Source organism: Equus przewalskii, chromosome 3 (genome assembly GCF_037783145.1).
Source record: "Equus przewalskii isolate Varuska chromosome 3, EquPr2, whole genome shotgun sequence".
Classification (NCBI taxonomy): Eukaryota; Metazoa; Chordata; class Mammalia; order Perissodactyla; family Equidae; genus Equus; species Equus przewalskii.
Window position 1 is genome coordinate 16,933,899 of NC_091833.1, and position 24,983 is coordinate 16,958,881.

A 24,983-nucleotide genomic window follows, 5' to 3' on the forward strand; every position below is an offset into this window, starting at 1 on the left:
TTTAACTCAGTAACCAAAACCTGTACTTCAACTGCAAAAATCTTTGCAGGGTCGGAAGTACTGAAGCGACACTAATACTGAAACCTAGGTAATCGGAGGTACCAAAGGCATGGTAATGTGAGTCAGCATCAAAAGACAGCCCGGGAAAATAGCGCACATTTCCTGTCAGCTGCTGCTAAGACTTGCATTTTTCCAACTGAAAAGGAATCCTGTGGGGCTTTTTACTTATCACTTATTTGAAGAAAGGTTGTTCTAGATCCCTTCACTGAACATGAGGCCTAGGTTTCAAAATTAGTTTTCCTGTATCATCCCAAGACATATTAATACTGTTTGACATTGAACCGCTGTAATAGATGGTGCAGCTGCTCTCTTGGGTATCTCGCAAAGAACAAGCCTATCAGAGTGAAACAGCTAATCATGAAAAAAATGGATGATTCCATAAAGATGGGGGAAAAGGACCCTTTTGTGTCTCAGGATCTATTAGCCAGTTCCAGGCACCTGGACAGATACCTCCATGAGAAGCATTCTCCACTGTCCCAAGGCAGGGTACAAATGATGAATATATTTAGAAGGTCTTTCGAAACCTTCCGCTTGCTCCAGCCATGGCCTTGACCCAGTTCACATCTCAGTCCCGTCCCTGTGCAGAACCATGGCCCCCTGCCCACCTTGAAGCCTAAACTCCCACCATTATTTTGGTATCAATTTTTTTTTACGGTTGGTACCTTTATATCCTGTTTAAGTAGTCCAAGGTCGGGAAGATGTTCTCCAGTGTTTTCCACTTGAAGCTTTACTGTTTTGCCTTTCACGTTTAGATCTATGTATAGGGGATATTTTTAAGATTTTAAGGTTTAATCGTCATCTGTTGAGCACCTACTGTGTGCCAAGCATCCTGCCAGGCAGTGTGCTCTGATTAGTTCATAGCAGAGACTGCCATTCCCATTTTACAGATGAAGTGACAGAGGCTCAGTGGGTACTGCCTGCAAGAGGCAGAGCCAGGATTTGAACCCATGACCGTCTGTGTCTTACTTAGCCAGAGCCTAGGACAAGATGCAGATCGGCTCTGTTGGAGGAGTTCTGGACTTCCCCCTGAGGAAGGTGGCTAAGGAGTGACCCTTATCCGAAAGGACCCTAGGGCCACCCACCTTCTCAGGATACCGAATGTTGGTGAATAAAAGGCCTGGGACTGGGGTCCATTTGGGTCCCAAGACATCTCAGGGCTGCAAGGCAGTCTTGGAGGTTATAGGGATAAAGGGCTTGTCCCAAATACCCCATAATGTTTTTAGGAATCCATGTTCCATGAACCACATGCTAAGAAATCTTCCAAAGCTCCATGGTTCAGTGTGATGTTGACAGTTGATTGAGATCATCAGGATTTATTATGGCCAAGAAGTATCTGTCTTTGTCTAGTCTACTAGTTTTTCTCGTCCTACTTACTGAAGTGATAGATTATGTTTATAGATTTCCTGATCTGAAACCATTCTTGCATTCCTGAAATAAGCCCTCTCTACTTATGGTATATTATTTTTAATATGCTGCTGCCCTGGTGCTGGTTTCCCATGTGCCCTTGTAAATTCTGGGAGCTGAGGGAACCTCTGTGGAGTGGAAGACAAAGTCCCATCGCCTTTAACATGTTCCAGAATCAGAACCCACAAAAGCAAAAGGCCAAAGCCAAACTTGAGGAAGACAGTACTTGGGAAGCGGGCTCAGCCACTGCGGCCCAGGAATACAGCTCTAGGCTGGTCCAGCTTGTGGAGGGGATAGCTGATGATAATTTGCAGCATTCATGAATTTAACATTTTGTGTATCAATTATTCATGTACTTCCTGGAAAGTCCACGTCGCAGTAAATGGTCATTTTTCCAAGCCGTGATTTTGAGTCTCATAATGCAAGCTAGGATATGGGAGCTAATCCTCTACCTGATGGGTGGGCCGAGACAGGCCCCCAGCATCTGCTTCTCAACACAGTTTGACTAATTCATACTCACTGAGCACGCACAGTGATTCTGTTCTTTGTAGAAAGTAGCCTAAGAGCCAACTCTAGGTGGTAACAGAAGAGGAGAGAAAATGAGGAGGCCGGGGCCAGTGATGATTCTAGCAAGAAACGGGAGGTTTTTGGTGTGGGTTCGTTGGAAGGTGTACTTCTGCTGTGGGGTTCGGTAATGGCAGCCAGTTCACTATTTCCTCTGCAGAAATAGGGAAAAGTAGTCTGTGACTCTGTTTCAGTGAGTTTTCCAGCCAATAAATAAATTATTCATGAAATCAGCGATAAAACCTTAGTGAATGATGACAAGACAGTAAACTTACGGAATTTGGGTATGTGGAGGTACATGGGAGTTAATTTTGGTGAGTTTATTTAAGTGGCAGAATGTATCTTAATAGTGGAATAAATCACTTTCATCTTATATTCATAGACTCATTGACAGCCTGTGGGTGGTCACTTATGTTTTTTCGGTTATGTTTTAATGCAGTGGTTGAAAATCTTCTATTTGGGAGTGGAGCACTCTCCTATTAACTCTGCTATGTAAAACGAATGGAAGCAGAGTTACTCTGCATGAAGTGAGAGCAGGGAGCTCCATGGTGTACTAAGACTTCCCCTCCCAACACTGGGGCACCTGTGTGAGACCTCTTCTTTCCATAGCTTGAGAGTTTCATTTTAGTTTGATTCATATTCATGTTCCCATCGTCTAGCACATGTCCAGGCATGTACCAAGCACTTAGTGAGTATTGGTTAGTGGATGGATGGATGGATGGATGGATGGATGGATGGACGGATGATCGATCAAGTAGATGCTGAGTAGATCCCTAGGTAGATAAATACGTGGGAGGATGGATGATTGGTTGGTTGAGTGGATTTAGGGAAGATTGATGACTAGGTGGATGACTTCCCATTCCAATCCTCCTTTCCACTATAATCTGCCCCACTCTTAATGCCACAAATGGCCAAGTAAAAAGTGTCAGGACCTTGACATGACATTAGCTGACTTCTTGTAGAGATGCACCCCCATTGTAAGAAGAATCCTGAACACCAAGTAGCCTTTTCCTTACCCCCATAATCCCAATGTTAAGGTGACATCCCACAGCCTAACCCCAGGAACACCTCCTCCTTTGCTGAGCTCTCTGGGACCTCACCCCTCCATGCTCTGCCCATGCTCCTTCCTCCCTCCCCTGACCTTGTTCTGCTGGTTTGTCCTTCAAGACCCAGCACCCTCTGTTTGGATGTCTCTGACCCACCCCCAGCACTCTGACATCTCTCCGTCATTTCTCCTGGTGACCAGAGAATGGATATCAGCAAAAGGGTTGAGAAGTCACCCAAAAAAGCAGGAGAGGAGACTCAGAAGTGCCTAAGTGAGCGAGCCTGCCCTGCCATGTCCCCTGCCTCAGCCCCTCTCACATCCCTCCTAGGAGGCTGGGACCAGCCAGTGGTGAGCAGAGGAAGGTGGTGCTTGAATCCTGTTCCCCATATTCCCTCCAGTGACTTGCAGCCTCGTCCTGGTGGGCTCAGCAGTGGAGGAGGACGTGCACTGCTGAGCCAGACTTGCAAAGCAGGTGGACCCATAACAAATGCTGTCAGAATTTTTTGTGACAAGAGCCATCAGTCAGATGCGAGTCCTTGGCCCCCCTTCTCCCTCTAGCCGGCATGTCTGAGGGAGTGGGCAGGACTGGAGGTCTAAAGATGTTGGCTCAGCACCCCCAGTGTCTGATGCCCTCCCTATATCAGTGCTGCTTAGGTAGCTTCAGGCTGCAAAGAGCACTTCCTGCACCCAGACGGAGTGACTGGGGAGCTGCCTGCACACCACACTCAGCAAAGACTCGGTGGCGATGGGCTGCCTCAGTTTCCCTGCCCTGCATGTTCCCTGGGATCCCCAGAGTGGAGCCAGCCCCAACCTCAGCCCCTGACACGGGCCTGGATCTCATCACCTCCCCTTACACCCACCATGCTCACCTGGCCCTCACCCTGTCCCCACCCCTCTGAGACCCTTCACCTGCCCTGGAGGGAAAACTGTTCAAGAATAAGTGTCTCTTCAGGCAGTTAAGGAGCAGGTCCAGAGAGGGCAGGGGATGTGCCCAAGGCCACACAGTGCACAGTGAGTGAGTGGTGGAACCAGGAACAGAACCTTGTTCTCCCACCTCCACCCCTACCCCCACCCTGTCCTGCTCTCTTCCCCTGCTCTGTGCCACTATTTGATGAATTATCACACGGGCCTAGGTTCACATCCCAGATCTGCCACAAAACTAGGTGGGCAAACTTCAGCTCACCAAGACTCAGTGTCCTCATCTGTAAGTGGGGGTCACTGTGGCATCTGCCCAGAGACAAGCAAGCCCAAGACCCAGCCCACCTGCAGGCCTGGGTCACGTAGGGCCTTCTGACTCAACTGTGGGTCCCAGTCCCAGCCCTGGACCAGAAGTCTGGAGGCGTGAGAGCTGGCTTCTGCCTGGCACGGCAGTGGCGCAGGGACTCAGGCAACACCCCAGACCCAAAGGGAGCCTTGGGACCCCATCTGCAGAGCGGGGATGGCACTAGGCCTGCTCAGAGGACACCAAACTGGAGGGGCGGAGGACCTCTCTGAATCGGCATCTTGCCCATCAAGTGCCTTCACCTGAGCGCTGCTCGGCGCGCGGCTCTGCGTGGTGCAGGGGCTCCGGGCCCCAGCCGCCTCCCCGCCAGCTCCAGGCTCATGTGGACCCTGAAAGCAGCCGCCTCACCAGGCATCTGCCTCCCACCCTGCGCCCCATTCTGCAGCCAGAGGGCTCTCCTACAACACTCTCACCATGCTCTTCCATGTCTCCTCTTTGCCCTTGGGATAAAGGACAGTCTCTTGATTTGACCTTCAAGACCCCTCATAGTCTGACCCCTGCCAGCCCTGCCAAACTCAGCAACATTCAGCTGTTTATATGCCTTCACCGTGAAGAAGCCGTAGGTCGTGGTGAACTTTGACTCCATATCAAGTGGCCCAGAAGAAGCAGAGCATTGCTTAGGGGGAAGAAAAGTTTACTTTAGCAAGATCCAAAAAACACGAGCTCCCAGTGCACGGTGCCAGGTTGCCACAGAACAGCATCTCCGCTAAGAGCCTGGGGCTTCTGCTGCCCCCAACCCAGGTCTCTCCCTGTGTGACCTTGGGCAAGTTATGTAACCTCTTTGAGGCTCAGTTTCCCCACCTGTTAATTGGGGATCCCAATACAAGCCATCATGAGGATGAAATAAGACGGTATGTGAGAAGTACCAAGCACAGTGCTGGACACACAGTAGGTGGTCAGGAGATGCTAGCTATTCATGCTGCTATGTGGAGGCAGGGCCACATCTCAGGGAAGAGCTGGGATTTTGAGGTACAATTTCCTCTTGATCATCGACACCTCTGTCGAAGCTGCTTGGGAAGAAAATCCAGGATAGAGACGAAGCTTGCTTCATCCTCTGTCCTTGCCACAGCTGGTGCAGGGGACAGGGAGGTGAGAAGGGGGGCTGTCATCATGTTATTTCTCTGCAGTCATATTTATCTTATTGATAAAATGGGCCCTGCATTTCGAAACTGGAAGGGTTCCCCTCATAATTTAAAGCAGCGCCTACCTCTGCTGGTCGCAGTGACTGGAAGATTAATTTCCCAACCAGCCCTGTAGGCTGATGCCTGCACCAACTGGCTCCATCTGCCGGCCCGAGTGATGCCATCTCCACGCCTGGCTGGTCATGAGCCTGGCACTCTCAGGGGGCGCAGCTCTCAACTGCTGCTGAGGCAGGTGGAGGGAGGGGCATCTTCAAGGTGACCCTGCAGGGCTGGCACCTCGGCAGCAAGTTCTGTGCACTGAGCAGGGCAGGCATGCACACACACATTCAGCCCTACACTTTCATTCTGGGCCTCTGCAGCCACACCATGGGCAGCTGTCTGGTAGCACATCTGTCTTGGATCATGGGCTGACCAGTGTGTCCCAAGCCACTGCAGTAGCTGGGACACGCTCAACAGGAAAGTCCAGAGCCCTGTCAGCAGTGTGGACCCCACACACTCTTATCCTCCCCCAGGAGAGCTGATGTCCCTGACACTGGTCCTGCCCTTGGCTTCAAAGGTGAGAGGCCACATGGTAGAGAGGAAGAGAGTGACATTGCTTGGACAGCCTGCAGGCCTGTACTTTATCAGAGAGAATACAGTAGCAGAGTGACCACTGGCTCAGCCCTAGTCCAAGCCGAAGCCCTGGCCATGGGCTCAGGAGTGGTAGCATGGTGGACTGTGGTGACACTGGATGAGTGGTGGCCAAAAGCTGCGTGACCAGGTGTAAGCACTGTGTGAAGTGCTGTGTTGAAAAGGATGCTGAGGCTGCCTCCTGGGTCAAATGGGAAAGAGAACCATTGTCAACTAGTAATGTCTGCCGTTGGCATAGACTTAGGAAATGGTAGCAGGCATGCTCTATATTCGTCAGCCAAGAACTAGGTATCTCCTAAGTTGAGGTCAGACCGGACAATTTCAACTGATCCCTTTTGCCTGGGAGAAAAAGATGGAGGAGAGCCTGACTTTGCCACCTTTCATCCCTGGGTCTTGAAGAAAAATGGAAGACTTTAGCTTAGGGTAGCTGACAGCCAAGGGAATAAAAATGAAAAGTTGGCACTTCATCAAAAACTCAAGCAGTTACAACCAGTTAAAGAGCAGAGAAGAAACTAAATTCTATACCTTATTGAAAATGAGATATTGAAGTCTCCAATTATTATTAGTTTTGTCTATTTCTCCCTCCAATTTGTCAGCCTTTACTTCACGTGTTGTGGGACTCTGTTCCTAGGTGCATATATGTTTATAGTTGTTATAACTTCCTGATGGAATGACCTTTTTATCATTATAAAATGTCCCTCTTATCTCTAATGACTTTTTTGTTTTAAAGTCTATTTTTTCTAATATTAGTATAGCCACTCCAGCTTTCTTATCGTTGCTGTTTGCATGGTATATTTTTTTCCATCCTTTTTCTTTTAACCTGTTGATGTCTTTAGTTGCCAAGTGAGGCTCCTATGGACAGTATGTAGTTGGTTCCTGTTTCTTATCCAGTCTGACCATCTCTTCCTTTTGATTGGATTGTCTCGTCAATTTGCATTTAATGTTACTATTGATACATTTGGATTTACATCTGCCATTTTATTTTTTTGTCTTCTATACATCTCTTGTCATTTTTGTTCCTCTATTTCTCCTTTTGGCTTTAAGTGAATATTTTCTACTGTGATATTTTAATTCCTTTAATGATTTTTTCACTATATTTGTTTGAATTATTTCCTTAGTGGTTACTCCAGGATATATTATGTACATCTAAACGTGTCACAATCTACTTCATATTTATACTAAGTTAGTTGCAGTGAGAATTAAGTTACTCCGCTTACTCCTATATAACTCTGCCCTCCTTCCCCTTTTTGTGCTATTATTCTTATACACTCAAGAGCTTCTTTTCCAGCTCCTCAAGATTTAGTGGAGGGGCCAAGGCCCAGAGAGGGCCTGTCTTAGTCATATACTGGCTGTTTGATTGTAGGTGAGTCATTTAATATCTCTGAGCCTCAGTGCGCTCACCTATAAAATGGGGACAATTGTATAAATGTTGCTTGAAGGATGAAGCAGGCTCTTCGCACAGAGCCTGTGCGTCATCGGGGCTCTGACAACAGTGGTCTGTGTTTGGCCCTCAAGGAATCCCAGAAATCCGTTCACCCGGCATTCTCACATCAGAGTCAGGAAGCAAGCGTGCCCAGCCAAAGCCACGGGGAGCTCCCTTCTCCCAGTGCATGCCCCTGCAGGGCACCAGCCTGCAATGAACTCCAGCAAGCAAAGGCTTAGATCTCGGGCTGGGAAGACATACTGGCCCAGAGAGCAGAGCCTCCAGGCCAGCCCCTTCTGTTGAAGATCAGTAGGCTGCAAAAGCCACCAGCATGGGCCAGAACTGCTGGCAGGGCATGTTCATAGCTCAGGTGAAGGGCCCAAGTTCGTGCTTCACCTACCTGTCCCTGCCGTGGGCTGAGTGCGACACAGGCTTTTGGAGGCAGTGCTGGGAAGGGATGGAAGGGAGAAGTGGCCACAGCTGAGTGTCCAACCTCTGATTTGCATAAGTCCAGGCCCTCACCTGGGAAGAGAAGCTCTCCTCCAGCTACCCAGGCAGGTGGCCATCCAAATTCTGCTTGATTACCACCCAAGACAGTCCTCCTTCCCCTGAGGCAGCTCAGGGCCTTCCTGCCATTTTCTCATCTGGTCTCAAGTTTGGTGCCACTCACTCAATACGTGCCTTGGGCACCTTTGGTGAGCCCAGGCCCAATGCTGAGCTCGAAGACGCGGAGAACGATCAAACACAAGCCCCGGAAACCACGCGTGATCCTGTGCAACAAATGCAAAACAAGGACATGGACTTGGGCTCTGGGAGGACAGACAGGGGCCCCTCTCAGAACTGGGCCCAGGAGTGCTTGCCCCCGACCCTGTGGCCCATTGAGGATCTGAGGCTGCCTCCCGATGGCTATCCAGAGATAGGGCTCGCAGCCTCAGGAAGGGCTCATGCCTGGGGCCAGGGACACTGAGTGAGCTCTGGGCTTTGAAGCTTGGGCTCAGCCATGTGGGCCAGTCACCTGCCAGCACTGAGCCTCAGTCCATGCCTCTGTAAAAGGGGAAACCACGTCCCTGCTTGGCAGAATTGGAGGGAATTAAGCGGCACACCAAGGCACTCACCGAGGAGGTGCTGGCCCTCCCTGAGGGAGGCAGCGGGTGCCTGTGGCTGTTCCTGGCTGACTCTAACTTTCCCCAGGTCTCCAGCTCCCAGGGCCGCTTCATCTTCTCCTGTGGGAATACAAAGCCACCAAGTTTCCCAAGAACTTCCCACTGTAGGGCTCTCGGGGACCCAGCTATTAGTCCTGGAGGAGGTTCTTGCATGTCCCCATTCTCCTGCCACACCACACTCCCTCCTAGAAGTCTCTTCCCACCCCTCTATACATTTGTCCTTGCTCTTCACCTCCTCTGGGAAGCCTTCCCTGATCTGACCCACCGCCTGACACGTCTGGGTCAGTTGCTGCCCACACCCCTGGGCCTGCCTGATTTCCCTGGAGTCCCCTGGGTAGGTTTCACCCCCAAGGGAAGAGGCCAGTGTTGGAGGCCAGCAAAGTTGATCCTCATACTCTGACCCCCTGTGCATCCCCAGCCCTTCCCAAGACCTTGGTAAAGTCATGCTGACTTTCCAACCTCATGTCTTGATGAGGTAGAGTCCTTGTCTAGCGCTGAGACTTGGGTTCAAGCCTCAGCTCTGCCACTAATTTGCTGTGTGATCTTGGGCAAGTCCATTGCCCTCTCGGAGCTTCCCGTTTCCTATCTGTGAGTTAGTTGAGCTCCCAGGCCTTAGAGGAGAGGAGGAGAAGGCAGCCCCCACTAGCAAGAGGCTCCTGCAGGCAGTGGAGCAAGGGGCCGATCTCCTCCTCCCTGGCAGGAGCAGCCAGGATAGAGTCCATGGGCCTGACCCTGGACTGTCCTCTATTTCTGTAGGGATAAATACCTCGCAGGGCAGCAGGGATGGAGGAGGAAGGTGTGTGGCAGGGTTTGTGCTCCCGCTCACTGTCCACTCTCTCTGTCCTCAGTAGCTCGATACAACCGCACCAGCTACTTCTACCCCACATTCTCAGAGAGCTCGGAGCACAGCCATCTGCTCGTGTCCCCTGTACTGGTGGCCAGTGCGGTCATAGGTGTGGTCATCATCCTCTCCTGCATCACCATCATAGTGGGCAGCATCCGCAGGGACAGGCAGGCCCGGCTCCAGCGACACCACCACCGTCACCACCGCCGCCACCACCACCACCATCGCCGCCGCCGCCACCGCCATCGAGAGTACGAGCACAGCTACGGTGAGCTGCTGCCCTGGGCCCCAGGACTCGGTCCAACTGGGACTGTGACCCAGGAGGCACAGGGAGGGGGCAGCCTGCCGTGGGTGGAGCAGGGTGGTCAGGGAACGCATCCTGGAGGTCTTGGGTGCTCAGGAAGAGCTCTGAGGTGCTTACCATCCTGTTCTCAGTGGCTTGAGAAGCCCAGTTGTCTGCCAAAGGTAAGGCTGAAGGGCAGAGGGCTCAGCCCCAGCCATTGCTGGTCCAGTTGGTGCCTAGATGAAGGGATGGATAGAGAGAGGGATGAGTGAGTGAGATGGGAGGATAGACTGGTAGGGGAATGAGGAGAAGGATAGGTGGGGGGATTAAATGGGGGGATTGGGTGGGATGAGTGAGTGGATAGATCACTGGATGGATGGAGAGATGGATGAGTGGGTGGGATGAGGGATGGATGGCTAAATGGGTAGATGGAAGGATGGAGAGGTGGATGAGTGGGTGGATGGGGTGGCTAGATATGTGGATTGGATAGGATGTGGGTGAACGGATGGAAAGATGGGTAGATGGGAGGGTAGAGGGTGGATAGGTGGGCGTTGTATGGGATGAGTAGGCATATGGACAAGTGGATGGAATGAGTGATGAGTGAATGAGTCTGTCCCCAAAGAGCCTGCAAAGTGCAAACAGAACTGCTGTGAGCGTTTCCCAGTTACAGGAATCACCCTTACACAGAGCTGGTGGCTATTCTTGGGCTGACCAGTCCCAGAAGTGTCCATCTGGCCGGAACTTCCTACAGAATGCAGCCACCTAACCTCGTCTTATTCTTGACAGGGCCAGTTGTCTAAAAGCAGCAGGCAGGAACTCCACTCCATTCAACTCACAGACTGTTGTCAATGGCAGGAAAAAGCCTGCACTGAGGCCCGGCGGGGCCTCTGCCCAGAGTCAGGGAGAGGAAGGCAGGTCTGTAGAGTGGCCTGACCCCGGGGCCACCATTCACAATGCAGAGCGAATGAGATGGAGGCTGCACAGCCAGGCAGGCCTGAGGGTCTTTCCTCCTACAGGACGGGAGGGGCTTGGGAGAAAAAAAGAAAAGAAAAAGTTTAAAACAGGTTAAATTGGGTCTGATCAGCCCAGACCTTGGGAGGCCTCAAATACACAGCCCCCCACACACACCCTGCTCAACTACCAGGTTTGTGGTGTGTCCTCTCCCTTTCCTCACCGAGTTAACTGGTTAAGGAGGGTGCCACCTTTTAGCGATTAAGGGATATCAGAAGCTAGTGACAGAAGCTGTAACAATTGCCGATGGGTAACTGCACGCCTGGCACTTTTCGTGCATAAAGTCTCATTTAATCCTCACAGTGGTCCTCGAGATGGCTTCCACTACCTTCCCAATTTACAGATCAAGAAATTGAGGCTGGGGTGTGTCTTAGTCCATTCAGGCTGCTATAACAAAAATATGATAAATGGGGTGTCTTGTAAACAAGAGAAATGTATTTCTCAGTTCTGGAGGCTGGGACTCCAAGATCAAGGCACCTGCAGATGCAGTGTCTGGTGAGGGCCCGCTTTCTGGCTCATAGACGAGCTTTCTCACCGTGTCCTCACGTGGGGAAGGGACAAGCTACCTTTGTGGTCCCCCTTTTAATTATAAATTATGCCTCTTTTATAAAGGCACTAATTCCAGTCATGAGGGCTCCACCCTCATGATCGAATCACCTCTCAAAGGCCTCACTTTAATACCGTCACTGTCGGGGTTCAGATTTCAATATATGAATCTGGGGGATACAAACATTCAGGTCATAGCAGGGTGGTTAAGGAACCTGCCTGGGGTCACCCAGCTGGGCAGATCCTGGATTGAGTCCAGGCAGCCCGTCCTGGGTCCCACAGTCTGACCACTGTACAGCACTGCCTCGGAGGGGCTTGGCGCTCACACCCTCAGTGCGGTTGAAGGTGTCGGGGAAAGCAGCAGGAGCCACCCGTGGGCTCAGGGCAGTGTCCAGCAGATACACTCAAGGCCTAGGGGCCATCAGACCCAGATGTTGCTCCTCTGGGAAAGCTGCTAGAAGAACTAAAAGAGCAGGAAGCTGGGCCTCTGAACAAGACACAGAGAAAGGTCACCACGGCAGGGGGACAAGTGGCCACAAGAGAAGAAAGATGCAGCAAGTTAGTGGTCTGCCCTCACTGCCCAACGACAAAGATTGAAGAGAAAGGTCAGCATTAATAAAACAGATGTTAGAAGCTCAGCCAGCACAGTCCCCTCAGGTCTACGCAGAAGCCAAGAGCTCCCTAAGAAGACAGACAAGCCAGGAGCACTGCCCAGACCAGGCGTGGCCTGTCCGGGGAACACAAGCTCCTGCCCAGAGCATGCGCACCCCAACAAGGAGCCAGGTACCACCCTCAGGATGGTTCCGGGCAGGCCCAGGATGGCCAGCCTACCCACCTCACATAGCCTGACCCTTTTCCCTCCACTCTTGCTTCTTCCCTAGCACCTCCTTCGTGCTTCTTCCCGCCTCTGCACCTTTGCATATGCTCTTCCCTATGCGCAGAATGCCATTCCCCATACTTCCCCAACCAACAGAAGCCTGTTTTCTTTCCAGGCCCAGCTCAGATGCCACCTCCTTTGGGGAGCTTCTCCAGCCCCTTCTCAGCCCTCCCAGGCAGGGTTGAATCCCCCCTCTTGGTCTTCCTTGGCATTGTACCCCCACCTCTGTCAGTGCCCCTGTCACGGGATGGCTGTGTTGCAACAGTGAAAGCAGGGCGTGTGTGTAGCTCTCCCACCGCCGGCCCACAGCCCAGGACTTAGCCCAGAGAAGGTGCTCCATGGGCGACGGAAGGAACTAGTTCGTTCCATCCTCACAGCAAGAGCCATGTCAGCCCATTTTAAAGACTGGGAAACTGAGGTGACTTGCTGAATGGCCTGTAAGTCCCGAAGTTGGAGCCTGACACTTAGAGCATGGCAGGGGGGCCCACGGGAGTTCTCAAGCTGAGGTCTGGGAGGGTGACCTTGGCCTTGAGGAAAGAGATGGGCCTGGGGGCAGGCCAGTCCCTCCTTAGTCTGTGATGGGGTCACAGGGCCAGTGCCACATGAGCAAGGCCCTGGCCCTGACCTCCGGGGCTGGGTCTGTCCCTGCCAGCATGGCCAGGGGGGGGGTCCCACCCATGGTGCAGGGGGCTGTGGCTGTTCAAACCCCGGAAAGCAAGGCTGTTTCCCGGCCAGGGGCGGGTGGCCCTGGTGGGCGGGCCTGAGAGCTGACAGGGCCCAACCACACCGCTGTTCACCTCTCTCCTCGGGTGGACAGCAGGGTGACAGCAGGTCACAGCCAGGCCATGTCTGGGGTCAGGCGTTTGCTACCCCACGCTGACTCGCAGCAGCCCTGCCTCCCTGTTGCCATGGGGACCCCTCTGTGGGGTTCCCACCTCCCGCGCCACCTCTGTTCTCAGCTCCGACTTTGCCATGTCCCTGGGGTCTCGGTGATGATGGAGGCGCTAGTGCCCCCCACAGCTTCCTCCAGCCTTCGGGAGGGTGCACAGGGGCTGCCAGGAGCCTTGGAAAGACGCCAGGGAAGAGGGAAAATGCACTGTGTGCAGCTGTGGGGAGGACACACAGCGGCAGAGCCCCAGCAAGGAGTGACCTGTCGGCACAGGGTCCTTCTCACGTGACCTTCACACATGACCTTCCCCGGGCTCTCTCCCACTGCTCTGGCTCCTCCTCCTCAGACTTTTTTGTGGATTTGTGTTCTCTGAGGAGAGAAATATCAAGGTCCCTCAGAACCCAACCCTTGGCCCTGGTCCTCTCTCTGCACCTGCTCCATCTCGTCCACTGCCAGCCTCAGGCCCCACCCATCATCCTGGCCCAGACATCCCCACATCCCCCCTGAGGTCCCGCAGGCACCCCCGACCCACGGTGTCCAAACGGCCTTCATCTTCTCCTTCTTACTGTGCCACCTCGGGAGAGTTGCTTAACCTCCCTGGATCTCAGGTGAGTCATCTATAAAATGGGTACACAGGGACCCACCCCAAAAAGTTGTGAGGACTCGGTTAGCACAGTATCCGGCTTATGAGTAAGTGCTCAATAGATGTTAACTATGTTCATTATCTCTCCCCCTGGGAGAAAATCTGCTCCCCGGGCCACAGGCAACCAAAGTGACTGGACGGTGGCCACTTCCATCCTCTGCTCAGCACCCCTCCGTGGCTCCCTGCTGCCCTCAGCACAAAGTCGGGCCTCCTCTGCCTGCACATAGGGCCCTTCTGCAGTCTGGCTGGAGAGAGGAGCCCCTGGAGTGTTTGAGAATGAGGGAACGAGTGAGTGAAGGAATGAGTGAGTGAAGGAATGAGTGAGTGAAATTCTGCTTCTGTAAGATGGGAAGATCCTGAGCTTTAGGAGACAGATCTGGTCTCCTCTCTTCCACTTGCTGGGGCTTTAGAGCAAGTGACTTGCCTCTCCGTTTCTTGTGAGGGTGAAGGGGGTCGTGGGGATGGAGCAGGTGCTCATGGCTGCAGGTTCCTCCTCCCCCTCTCTGGGGCCTGTCAAGGGATGTTAGTCTTGGATTGGGGTTAAATAATGAACCGAGGTGTTTCTTCATTTTGGTAAAGAGGGGATAGGACGATTTCACCCTCCATGAGGTGGAAAGGGGGGCTTCTGGAGTCCTGGACCATTCGGGTCTGTGCTGACGTGGAAATCAGGGAAAGAGAGGGCCTGAGAAAGGAATTTGGGGAGTTCACATGGGGGAGGGTGGGGAGTTCTTTCCAGCTGTTGCTCAGGAGCTCTGCCCAGCTGGAGTCTGGGACTGACCTGGGTCATCTCAAGATTGGGGTCTGACCTAGGTGAGCATCTCAGGGCAGCCTCAGTTTCCCTAAGGTGCTCAGCCTCTGAGAGGCCCAAGAGAAGCAGCCCGAGGAGAGAGGTGAACAGCGGTGTGGTCGGGCCCTGTCAGCTCTCAGGCCCGCCCACCAGGGCCACCCACCCCTGGCCAGGAAACAGCCTTGCTTTCCGGGGTTTGAACAGCCACAGCCCCCTGCACCATGGGTGGGACACCCCCGGCCATGCTGGCAGGGACAGACCCAGCCCCAAGCCCAGCACCCCCGCTCAACTGTGTCCTCACCCTGTCCTTCCCTGCCTTCCTCTTCCCTGAGTCTCTTCCCCAAGTTTGTCCCAAAATTCTCATCCTTCAGCAGGTGCCCTAAAGGGAAACCAATCTTCTTTCAGCTCGCTCCTTTTTACGGCATCTGTTATTGGGGTCCTTTTTTCTAGTAGAAAAGTGATATGTGTTCACTGTGAAAAATCTTTAAAATACAGAAAATATAAAGAAGAAAATAAGAGCCATCATCCAGCCAGAGCCGCTGTTAATGTGTTTGGAATATTTTCTTCTGAGAGCTTTCTCGATGTCCATAGATAACCCTGGGATTATAGCTGCAGATCGTTTTGTATCCAGATTCTTCCACTCACCGTTGTATCAAGAGAGGGGAAAAGATTAGGGGAGTGAAAAGAGCAGTCCTTGGCGTTATTCAGACTGTGCATGAATTCCAGCCCCACACTTTACCAGGCTTGTGACCCCGAGCCTCAGCGGCTTAGTGTAGAATGGGCATGGCCACAGTGCTGCTGACCTCAAAGAGAGGTCGTGAGCCCCGCCCCTGATGCTGAGCCCCACCCTCTGAGGGGTGGAGCCACCGAGGCCCCGTTGAGGTGGGGGAGACCTCGTGTCTCAGCCATCTTTGCAGCTCCCACTGTCCCCCAGCCACTTCTAGACCTGTCAGAAACTGGGAGGTGGAGAGCTTACAGGGTGAGGAGCCAGGACATCCGGCTACCCTCTGGCCCTACCAATAATTTGCTGTGTGGCCTCTGGCAAGTCACTGAGCCTCTCTGAACCTTAGCTGTAGAATGAGAAGATTGTGCTCTCAGCATTGCCTAAGCAGTGTTACTAGGTCTAAGAAAATAAGATTCTGTGGTCAAATGCTGCACAGTCCAATTAAATGTGTTTCTCAGCTGCAGGACTTTTCAGAGCCTTTGTTTTGCTAATATGTGGTAAAAAAGGAAGGCAGGAGGAAGAGAATGCAGTATGTGGAGTGACCAGAATTCATCACAGAAGCCCCTTTCCTCCCTGGAATACCTACAGGCAATAGTGTGTGGTTGGGGGCAGGGAGTAGGGTGGCCTGACCCCAGAGACCTCTGCAGCCCTCATTCCCTGACACTCTCCTCCCCATTTCTCATGCCCCATCCCTCCCGCACAGCTCAAAGCTTCCCATTCACACCACACTCTTCTTTCTCATCTCCCTCCTTGGCTCAAGCTGTTCTGTTCCCTTTGCCCCACCTGCCCCTCTGCCCCTGGCTAATTCCTAGACAAGACTCAGCTCTGAGAGCCCCTCCTCCAAGAAGTCCTCCAGGTTGGATCAGGCCCATCTCTGTTCCCACAGCCCTAGTACTACCTCTGTCAAAGCTCGTGACACACTGCTACACACTGCTCATTACTAGGCTGTCCCCAGGACAGGATGCCCACCACCCTGGGAGCCCCAACAGGGCAGGGCCAGCTCTGCTTGTGTGACCCCATGCCCAGCACAGTGTTAACTCTCACATTCTGGGGCTGTCGCTGAGGGGATGAGGCAGCTGTGCTTGGTGTGGGGCGGGATGGTGAGTTGGAGAGAAGAGTCTCGGTGGCCTCAGGTAGACCTGAGCGGATCTTCCCTGGCGCCGGCTGGAGGCCCAGGCTGAGTGTGTGTTCCCTGCAGTGTCTGACGGGCACATCTACAGCCGCTCAAGCCGCAGGATGCACTACGCCTGCAGCCCGGCCGAGGACTGGCCCCCACCCTTGGACGTCAGCTCTGATGGGGACGTGGATGCCACTGTGCTCCGAGAGCTGTACCCAGATTCTCCACCGGGGTAAGGAGGCCGCGTAGGGGAGGAGGGCGTGAGAGGCGGGGTTCTGGGCACGAAGCCTCACGCCCCCTGCGAATCAGCAACACCTCCAGCAAATGGTGTCAGGCAGAAAACATCTGCTCAGTGGGCGTGGCCGTCTCCTCACCCTCCTGACCAGGCAGGTCCCCCTGAGACAGGGTATGACTCAGCAGATGTCACCATGAGACACAGAAAGGAAGAGGTAAGCTCAGCTCCTTCAGGCTTGGGTGAAATGATGGGGTGGAGGGTCCAGGCCCCAGCTCCTTAGGATGTGCTCCCAAAGCCCAAATCACATCCACTGGGACAGGGGTCATTGTGTCCAAACTGCCCTCACGACCCCCAGGCGGTCCTGTCCCATTGGGGAATTCTTCTCTGAGGGGCCTTTGAGTCCTCTCCTGACAGCCACCTCAGGTAGATCCCCCACCAGTTAGTACTCAAAACAAGAAGAGGGGTCAGGGCCTCCGTCACTTCCCTCCCTGGAGACCCCTCCAACCCCACAAACGGCCACACCCTCCCCATCTCCCTTTTCCCATTACCCCCACTCCCTGGGGCACTGGCAGGGGCCGTGCAGTCCGCCCTCTCCTGGGCCGGTGGATGCTTTTTTGTCCTGCAGCTGTGGGTTCAGAAGGGCCCCAGGGATTCCCTCCCACACCTGGAAGGGCCGCTTCAAGGTGACTTGAGACCAAGGGGTGTCTGGCAGCCTGAGGTTGCTCTCACCTGCACGCCCAGCCTCGGTGCCCAGCCTGGGAGATGCTGCTTCAGCAGTGGCTGCTGTTGTGCTGAGCAATCTGGGACCTGCCGTTCAGTGACTTACTCACTCAAGTTCACACGGAACGTTGGGGCTGAGTCAGGACCAGAATCCAGGTCTCAGTGGTTCGGGGGTGCCGCTCCCTGGGGAGGAGGGGGTTTTCATGGAGCCAGCATGACAAAGGCCTGGCCTGGTCCACTACAGGGCAGCTTGTCACTGCGGAGAGGCCCTGGCCCTGGGGTAGAGACCCCACACCTGCCCCTGAGGCGAGGTTCCACAGAGCCCTGAGGGAGCCTCTTCTCTTCTAGGTACGAGGAGTGTGTGGGGCCAGGGGCCACCCAGCTCTACGTCCCCACGGATTCACCGCCGCCCTACTCGCTGACCGACTCCTGCCCTGCGCTGGACAGCGCCCTCGACGAAGGCAGCGGCCACAGCTCTGGCCGACACCAGCAGGCGCAAAGGGCCCGGGGTCAGAGTGGCCTCCGCACCATCTCCATGGACACCCTGCCCCCTTATGAGGCAGTGTGTGGTACCAGCCCCCCATCGGGCCTGCTGCCGTTGCCGGGACCAGAACCAGGGCCAAGGAGCCCCCAGGGGTCACTTGCCCCAACTCGGTCCCTGGCCTCGGGCCCAGAGAGGGTTATGTGAGTGTCCCAACCGGCCAGGTCCTGCCAGCCCCTAGGGGCTGAATCACATTCTTCAGGCACACAGGGGCACACACGACATGTGCACACACAGCACTCCCACACGCACACATATATACACAACTGGTACACACACAGACATATACACTGGCATACCCATGTGCACACACACACACCCAGACATGCCCCACACATGTGCAGCACACACACAGCCCCATACACCCACACAAACCCATCTGTGAAGGTTTCATTAAAAATGAAGCTCTCCCGACCTCCCGTCTCCTCCCCAGCCTGTCAGTTCTGCCTCTGCAGACAACACTGGGAGAAGAGAGGTGGAGAAGGGACCGGGGCTCGCTTTTCCCTCTCCCCGGGCCTGTTTGCCCCTGCCCTCACCTGGCAGGCTGTGCCCAAACTCTGATTCTGCCTCCAGAAACTGCTCGACCATCCCAGGTCAGCTGCCTGCCCCAACCCCTCCCCAGGACCAGCTTGTCCTCCTGCTTTTGGGACAGGGCTCAGTGAGGTTCAGCTGTGCGCTGCACCTATCTCTCAATTCCAGGGCAGACGAGCCACAACATCACCACCCTGCCACTTATGGGGTGAGGGACACGGGTCTGGGGGCTCAGGCATGACCTGGAGGCCCTCGCAGCCTACCTTGCCCCTTCCCCCCAACCCAGTGCCCTCAGTCTGGTGGTGCTAGTGGAGTTATCTCAGAAGCCCCCACCCCAAGCCACAGGTGATGAACAGGGCTCTTGGTGGGTATTTGGAGTGGGGGTGGCGGGTTATAGCTTTCCCCATGTCACTGCAACCACTGCCCAGGACTGAGGGTCTTCAAAGATGAGAGCTGTCTGGACACGCTCTGAGGGAGACAAGCGGCCCCTTGCTAAGTATGTGCCCAGCTGACCATTAAGGCCTGAGCGTGAATGGGCTGGAGCCAGACCCCAGAAGCCGGTGTGTCCTCCAGGTGGTGGCTCATAGTTTGGAATTGTGAGCCAGTGTGTTGTGGCCCTGCCTTCCTGGGTGTCTGTAGAGACAAAAGAAAGGGGATGTGAGTCCCATTATAGCACCCTGCCACCAGGAGAGGACCAGTGGTTATATCTGGGCTTCACCGCCAGGGGCACTACAGAAGGGGATGGGTGGGGTTGCCTGGTTGTAGAGAGGCTGAGATCCTGTCCTGGCCCAGGAATCCCAGCAGTTTCCGTCAGAGGCCATGCAGGTAACAGAGCTGATTCCTGAAGACCCAGCCTGCCGGAGGGTGGCGGCGAAGCATCTTTGAGGAATGTCCCCGCCAGCATCTCCAGCAGCAGAGAGCGGAGTCCTCAAGGCCAACTTGCCTCTTTCCCTGGCCCCTCCTTAAAGGACAGCACCACCATCCATCCTCTCCTCCACATTTCAATTCCTCCAGTGAAGGGCTAAGACAATTCAGTAATTCCTTTCCTAAGAAGAGGGGTGGCAAGGATGGCAATTGTGAATTTTATTTTCTGTAGAAATAGAATTTCTTCTGGTGCAGAACTGAAAGGAATCCACCCAGAGGTTCTGTAGTATCCTGGAGCCCCTGACTCTACCCAGGGGAGAGACCTTGTTTACAAGCAGTTCTGTCCACCTTTGTGGTGTACTGTTTTCTAGGCAAAAAATTATCTGTCTGTTGTACTGTATAGCCTTTAAAATGCACTCCAGGGATGAGAGTCTTTTAAGAAACGCATCCTGCTTCTGCAACCCTAGTGAGTGCTGGGAAAAAAGATAAAAATCCCTACCTGCTCATCAGTGTTTGAGGGATGGAGCTGAACAGCTTTTCTTGTTCCTAGATTAAGCGCTAAATAAGCAACTATGTATCTTTTCTGTGTTCAAAATAAATATATCAATAAAAAATGTTGCAAGAAGTAAGTTATCAAGGAGTGTGCTGGGGGGGGGGGGGGGGGCCCTGCCATAACAGTAAATAGCAAACTGAAAAGATGTTACTTCTCTCAGAATGAGCAGCCATTGGCACCTCCTCGTGTTCCTGTTGACTGGCTATTTGAGTAGTCAGTGATTTACCGAATTACTTTCTTTTCAGCCTCGCTGAAACATGGCATCATTTCTCTTAGACCTGGCCAGTGTCAATGTCGCCATAAACAAGACTTGACTCCAGGAGCAGCGGGGTCTGCACGTGTTACTTTGACAGCAGCTGGCTTTCAGCATCCTGAAGGCTTTGACTACCAGGAAAGAGGGAAATTTGTAAATTAGACTGAAATGAGTTGTTTTCTCCCCCTCTGCAGAAATTCTCCTCTTCCTTTCTCTGCTTTCCATAAGACCTTGGCTTTGGTTGTTGATCTCTTGGCTGACAGAGGCTGGTTCCCTTCCTTTGTCACTCTGTCTCCCACTAGAACTCAAGTGGGGTCCACTAGCATAGTCCTAGGCCCCCAGGTGCCCTGAAAGTGGGGTGCGATCCTGAAGGAAGGTGCCGCCCCAGTCTCAGGTCCCAGTGGTTCTGCGCCCACCAGCCCCACTCCAAGCCCACACTGCCACCTGCTGGCTGCCTGCTGCCACTGTTCAAAGCAAACGAGCTGGCCCCTGAAGCATGAGCAGATTCCCTTCTCACACTTTCAAACCGTCTGCCCACGGACACTCATATTTGTAAACAGAACTTGTTTGGGTCCTGAGTTTGTCTTCCATCCTTGGCATGTCCCATGAAGTTTAACCCATTCAAGCATCCTACTTTCAGGAATTGCTCCTGCCCCTAGCATCTCTCTCTGGGCACAGCCTAATACCTAAGCCACCCATCTCTATATGCAAAGTAATCACTCCTCTGTCCTTCTAAGCACCACTGTGCATGGCTCAGCTGCCACCTCCGTGCTGTGGGGCCCCACCAACTGGAAACGAATGTAGCAGCCTTCATGGTGATGGTGTCCAGCCACATGCTCACCCCAACCTGAACCACCCCACGCCAACACTCGATTCCAACAGCAAACAGGCTCAACATCCCACTGGCCCAGGGGACTGTCGGGCTGGGCGTTTCCTGCCTCCTCCATCCACAACACACCCTGTGTCCACTGTGACATGCTGTGGCGTACGCATATATGGTGCCACATTCAAGGTCCTTCTGCACACTCCTACAAGGAGACTGGCCTCTCTCTGCCAGGGGCCTGAGGGGTGGGGCTCAGCCCAGGGCTCATCAGGGCCCCAAGGAAGTGGGAGGTGAAGCTGAATTCCCAGGATGGAGAACAGGAGCGGGGCAGGACCAGACCCTGGGACAGGATGGAGGCGCAGGGGGTTGATGGAGTGACCCCAGGAGCACCACTAGGGAGTGGGCAGTGAAACGAGGAAGGGAAGGAAGGCCATGCAGGGTACCGGCAAGCCGGTCGCCACCATGGGCAGCTGAGCTCTGTCCCCCTGGCAACTCCAAGAGACAGTGTGGAGCACACCTCAAAGTTAGCTACCTGACGGGGAGGGAGATGGATTACTCGAACTCAGTGACTCTCAAGGGTCATTGTTTGAGGTGCTCTTTGGGGAATGTTAATCCCTGCCCCTTGTGCAGCCAAGCGGGCGCCTCTGGCCAGAGAAAGTCTTTAGACAAGGGAGTTGCAGCTTCCGGCAGCTGAGGCCATCATGTAGGTCAGCATGATATGCCACTGGGCCACTATGCCTGGGCACAGCACGTTCCAAGGTCTCTGGACAGGGCACTGACAGCATCTGCCAGACATGAACCTCAGGAATCACCCAAGAGAGGGAGGAAGGAGGGTTGATACAAAGTATGGCCATCCACAGCCGCCCCTTGGGACATCCACCAGCTCACGCTGGCCAAGCCCACTCACACACACAGGGATCTCTCACACCCAGTTCCCAGAGACACCCTCAGACAGCTTCGGTGCACACACGCTAGTACTCCTCACAGAGCTCACACACTCAGGGGTCCCACATGCACACTCCAAGGCCACCCATTCTCCCAATCAGGTGTCACTATCAGTGTCTACCTGATGGCTGACCAGGTTGTGGGTATGAGCGGTGGAAGGACAGGCAGCTCCATCGTCTGAAAGGGTGAATCTTCCATCCTGGGCTCTGCACTGCTTGACCTCACATTGACCTTCCCCAAGCCCAGGTGAACTCTGTCAGTCTGGACCAATTACCTGAGTCAGGTGAGTATTTCTGGGCCAGGGGGTTGGACACGACTTTGCCGCTGGGGTTGCAGCCCAGCTGTGCCTGCTTGGCATCTTTCCAAGGAATCCCAGGCCTGCAGGCCTCAGGCCCTGTTGTCACAGCCTCAGCCAATCATAACTACCCATCCTCACCAGCCTGCCTCCTGGGGCTGCCCATCCTTCTGCCCCACAGCTGGGGGCTGCCTGGCCCATGACCCACCACAAAGCTGGCAGGTGGAGAGGAGACAGCTCTTGAAAGGGGGACCTTCCACCCCCTGACAGGCTTTGAGTCCCATTGCCCACCCCCATTACTTGATTGCAAGAGACAGAAGCCCAACTTGAACCTTCTTAAGCAAGAAAGGATACTCGTTGGTTCATGTAACTAAATTGTCCAAGTGATAATTCTAACTTCAGGCTTGGCTGGATCCAGGGAGTCTGAGAATGTGGGCAGGTGTGTTGCCTCTCTTGGCTCTGTAGCCCACCATGTTGCCTTTGTTCTCCCACAGGAGCAATGGCTGTGGATGCCCCAAGTCTGTGTTGGCTGGGTCATGATCCAAAACAAAGAGACACCCTCTCTCTCCCAGAAAGAAAATATCAAATCTCAGGGAAAATTGATCGGTCCAGACATGTACTTATGCCTGACTCTCTGTGAATGGCTGTGGCTGGGGAGCAGAGTCTCTGATTAGCTGGACCTGGGTCATGTGCCCACTCCCACAGGGAAGGAGGAGCCAAATCAGCCTTTCCTGGAATGGGTTTTCCAAAGCAAAGAAGGAAGCGGGTGTGATGGACAGGGCGCACCCAAAAAAGCTGACTCTGCCCTGTTTGCTTGACAGTGCCAGGCCCCACCCGCCAGCTCTCAGTCTGAGCAATGACACCACACCAGGGTTAGACAGCGACCACACAGTAAGCGAGGGCAGGTGCGGGGCCAGGCAAGGCAGGGGCTGGTTGCTGACTAGGGTGCGGAGCAGAGGAAGGAGGAGTCAGAACCAGCCTCCTGCAGAGACTGAGGACGCAAGACTCATGGGGCACCATCTTGAACCCGTCCCGGCTCTTTCCCACGGTTGCCCCGTCAGGGCAGGGCTGGGGTCAGAGAGGCCCAGCTCTGGTGCCCACTGGGAGGGGCCTCTGGTCAGCTGCAGGGAGCTGGCCCAATTCCACGCTGAGGGCACTCTAGGGCTTGGGGCCGTATGAGACCCTCATAAGGGATACACCCATCCACAGTTTGGTTGTTACATAGTTTTATTCCCCAAATGGAACATAAATTTGGGCAAAAGGCCAAGGAATGGATCTGTGACATCAAGCCTGGGGTTCAAGGCCAGCACTGACTCCTCCCCCAGGGCCGTCTCGCTGCTGGCCTCCTGCATCCCCTCCTCCTCCCAGCCCTTCCCTTCCTGGACTGACCCTGTGTGTCTGAGCCATCCCTGCTGGACTAGGGGCCCAGGGTCAGGGCCCAAGCTGGTTCCTCTCCAGGTGGTGGGCCCAGAGGTGTTATGGAGTGACTAACTGGCAAGAACATTCACATTCAGTTCAACTCTGAGGGATGCAGTTTCCTCCCTGTGTGTCACAGCCTTGAGGACACTAAGCCCTGAGTTCCCGACCTGGGAGCCCCTGCCCAGGCAGCACCCCCACCCCTGCCCTCCTGTGGCCTCTGAGTTCCTGGGCTCAGCAGGGAACCTGGGGGTCTTTGAACAGCAGGGACCGCTGTGCACAGGGGCTTGTGCTAGGACCCAGATGCCTGGCTGTCCCTGCTCTGTCACCAGCTCACCATGTGACCTTGAGCCAGACCCCTTCCCTCCCTGGGCCTCAGGACCACTCCCCCGAGCAGATCTCCAGTGCCCCTTCTCCTCCCCCGGCCCCCTGCATTGTCCCCAAAGCTAGTCACCCTGGCAGGCAGAGAAAGCAGGTTCTCACTGAGCCAGTCATGCCCCTGAGGGCCCAGAAAGCATGAATAATGTGGTAACACCAAATGGGACAGTTCAAGAAGCTGCAGCAGTCCAGGGGCAGGAAGCTGGCCCTGGAGAAGCAGGGCTGACCCAGCAAGAGACGGCAGGGAGGAGAGTGGTTCCAGGCACCATGCCCAGCATCTTCCCCTCAGGACCTTGGGCCTCCCTGCAAAGACAGGGGCAAAGGGCAGCGCACAGTCACCACCAACCAAGTCTCCCCAGGCTGAGGACCAAGGTGTCCCGAATGAGCGGGTGGTGAAATCAGTAAGTAACTAGACAAGCGAAGAATCACACAAGCGGGAGAAGACTGAACTGTGTGCCAATTTGTGAAACTTTGGTTATTAATAGCAAAAAAGACAAAGGCCCCATCAGACCTCTCCTCAGGGAGCAATTCTGCCTGGGGCCAAGGAGAGAGGCGAGACAAAGACAGACAGAATTAAGACTGTTTTGTTTTAGATGATCCCCTTCCTTGGCCTGTGACCCCTTCAAGACAAATCAATGACCTGGAACCCTGTCTATCCACTCCCATTCGGGGCTCTTACAATCTTTGGTATCGTGGAAAAAGCACGGCCTTGGGTACCAGACTTGGTGTAGTAAGCTGCATAATGCCCCCACCCCCACCCCAAAGATGTGCAGGTCCTCATCTCCAGACCTTGTGAATATGTCACCTTCCATGGCAAAGGGACTTTGCAGCTGTGGTTAAGTTAAGGACCTTGAGATGAGGCCATGATCCTGGATTCTCCAGGTGGGCCCAACGTAATCACAAGGGTCCTCATGAGAGGGAGGCCACAGGGTCAAAGCAAGAGAAGATGTGACAAACAGAAGCACAATGAAGAGAGAAATGAGGGATCTAAAGAT

At 54.0% G+C, this 24,983-nt stretch overlaps 2 protein-coding genes, 1 long non-coding RNA gene and 1 pseudogene across 12 annotated transcripts in view; 1 reads left to right on the forward strand and 3 right to left on the reverse strand.

Moving 5' to 3' along the window:
- BEAN1 (brain expressed associated with NEDD4 1) overlaps positions 1-19,950 on the forward strand; it is a 39,774-nt gene extending 19,824 nt beyond the window's left edge. For 6 of the 9 annotated variants that reach the window (XM_070612049.1, XM_070612047.1, XM_008508943.2 and 3 more), the window contains 3 exons: positions 9,562-9,825; positions 16,516-16,666; positions 17,738-19,950. In XM_070612049.1, coding sequence (XP_070468150.1) covers positions 9,562-9,825; positions 16,516-16,666; positions 17,738-18,077 — 755 coding nt within the window. In that variant the 3' untranslated portion in view covers positions 18,078-19,950. The remainder of the gene's footprint in view (positions 1-9,561; positions 9,826-16,515; positions 16,667-17,737) is intronic. The other 3 variants (XM_070612051.1, XM_008508958.2, XM_008508972.2) reach the window with 1 other exon arrangement.
- LOC139082419 (nuclear envelope phosphatase-regulatory subunit 1 pseudogene) lies at positions 113-688 on the reverse strand (annotated as a pseudogene).
- LOC139082203 (uncharacterized) lies at positions 7,041-17,743 on the reverse strand. The gene is made up of 5 exons (XR_011537956.1): positions 17,399-17,743; positions 10,524-10,867; positions 9,480-10,076; positions 8,666-8,773; positions 7,041-8,320 (listed from the first exon to the last, which is right to left on the reverse strand). It is a non-coding gene; the product is annotated as an uncharacterized lncRNA (long non-coding RNA).
- A 3,453-nt stretch (positions 19,951-23,403) lies between the features above and the next one.
- TK2 (thymidine kinase 2) overlaps positions 23,404-24,983 on the reverse strand; it is a 43,775-nt gene continuing 42,195 nt past the window's right edge. For both annotated transcript variants that reach the window (XM_070612058.1, XM_070612053.1), the window contains one exon: positions 23,404-24,291. In XM_070612058.1, coding sequence (XP_070468159.1) covers positions 24,159-24,291 — 133 coding nt within the window. In that variant the 3' untranslated portion in view covers positions 23,404-24,158. The remainder of the gene's footprint in view (positions 24,292-24,983) is intronic.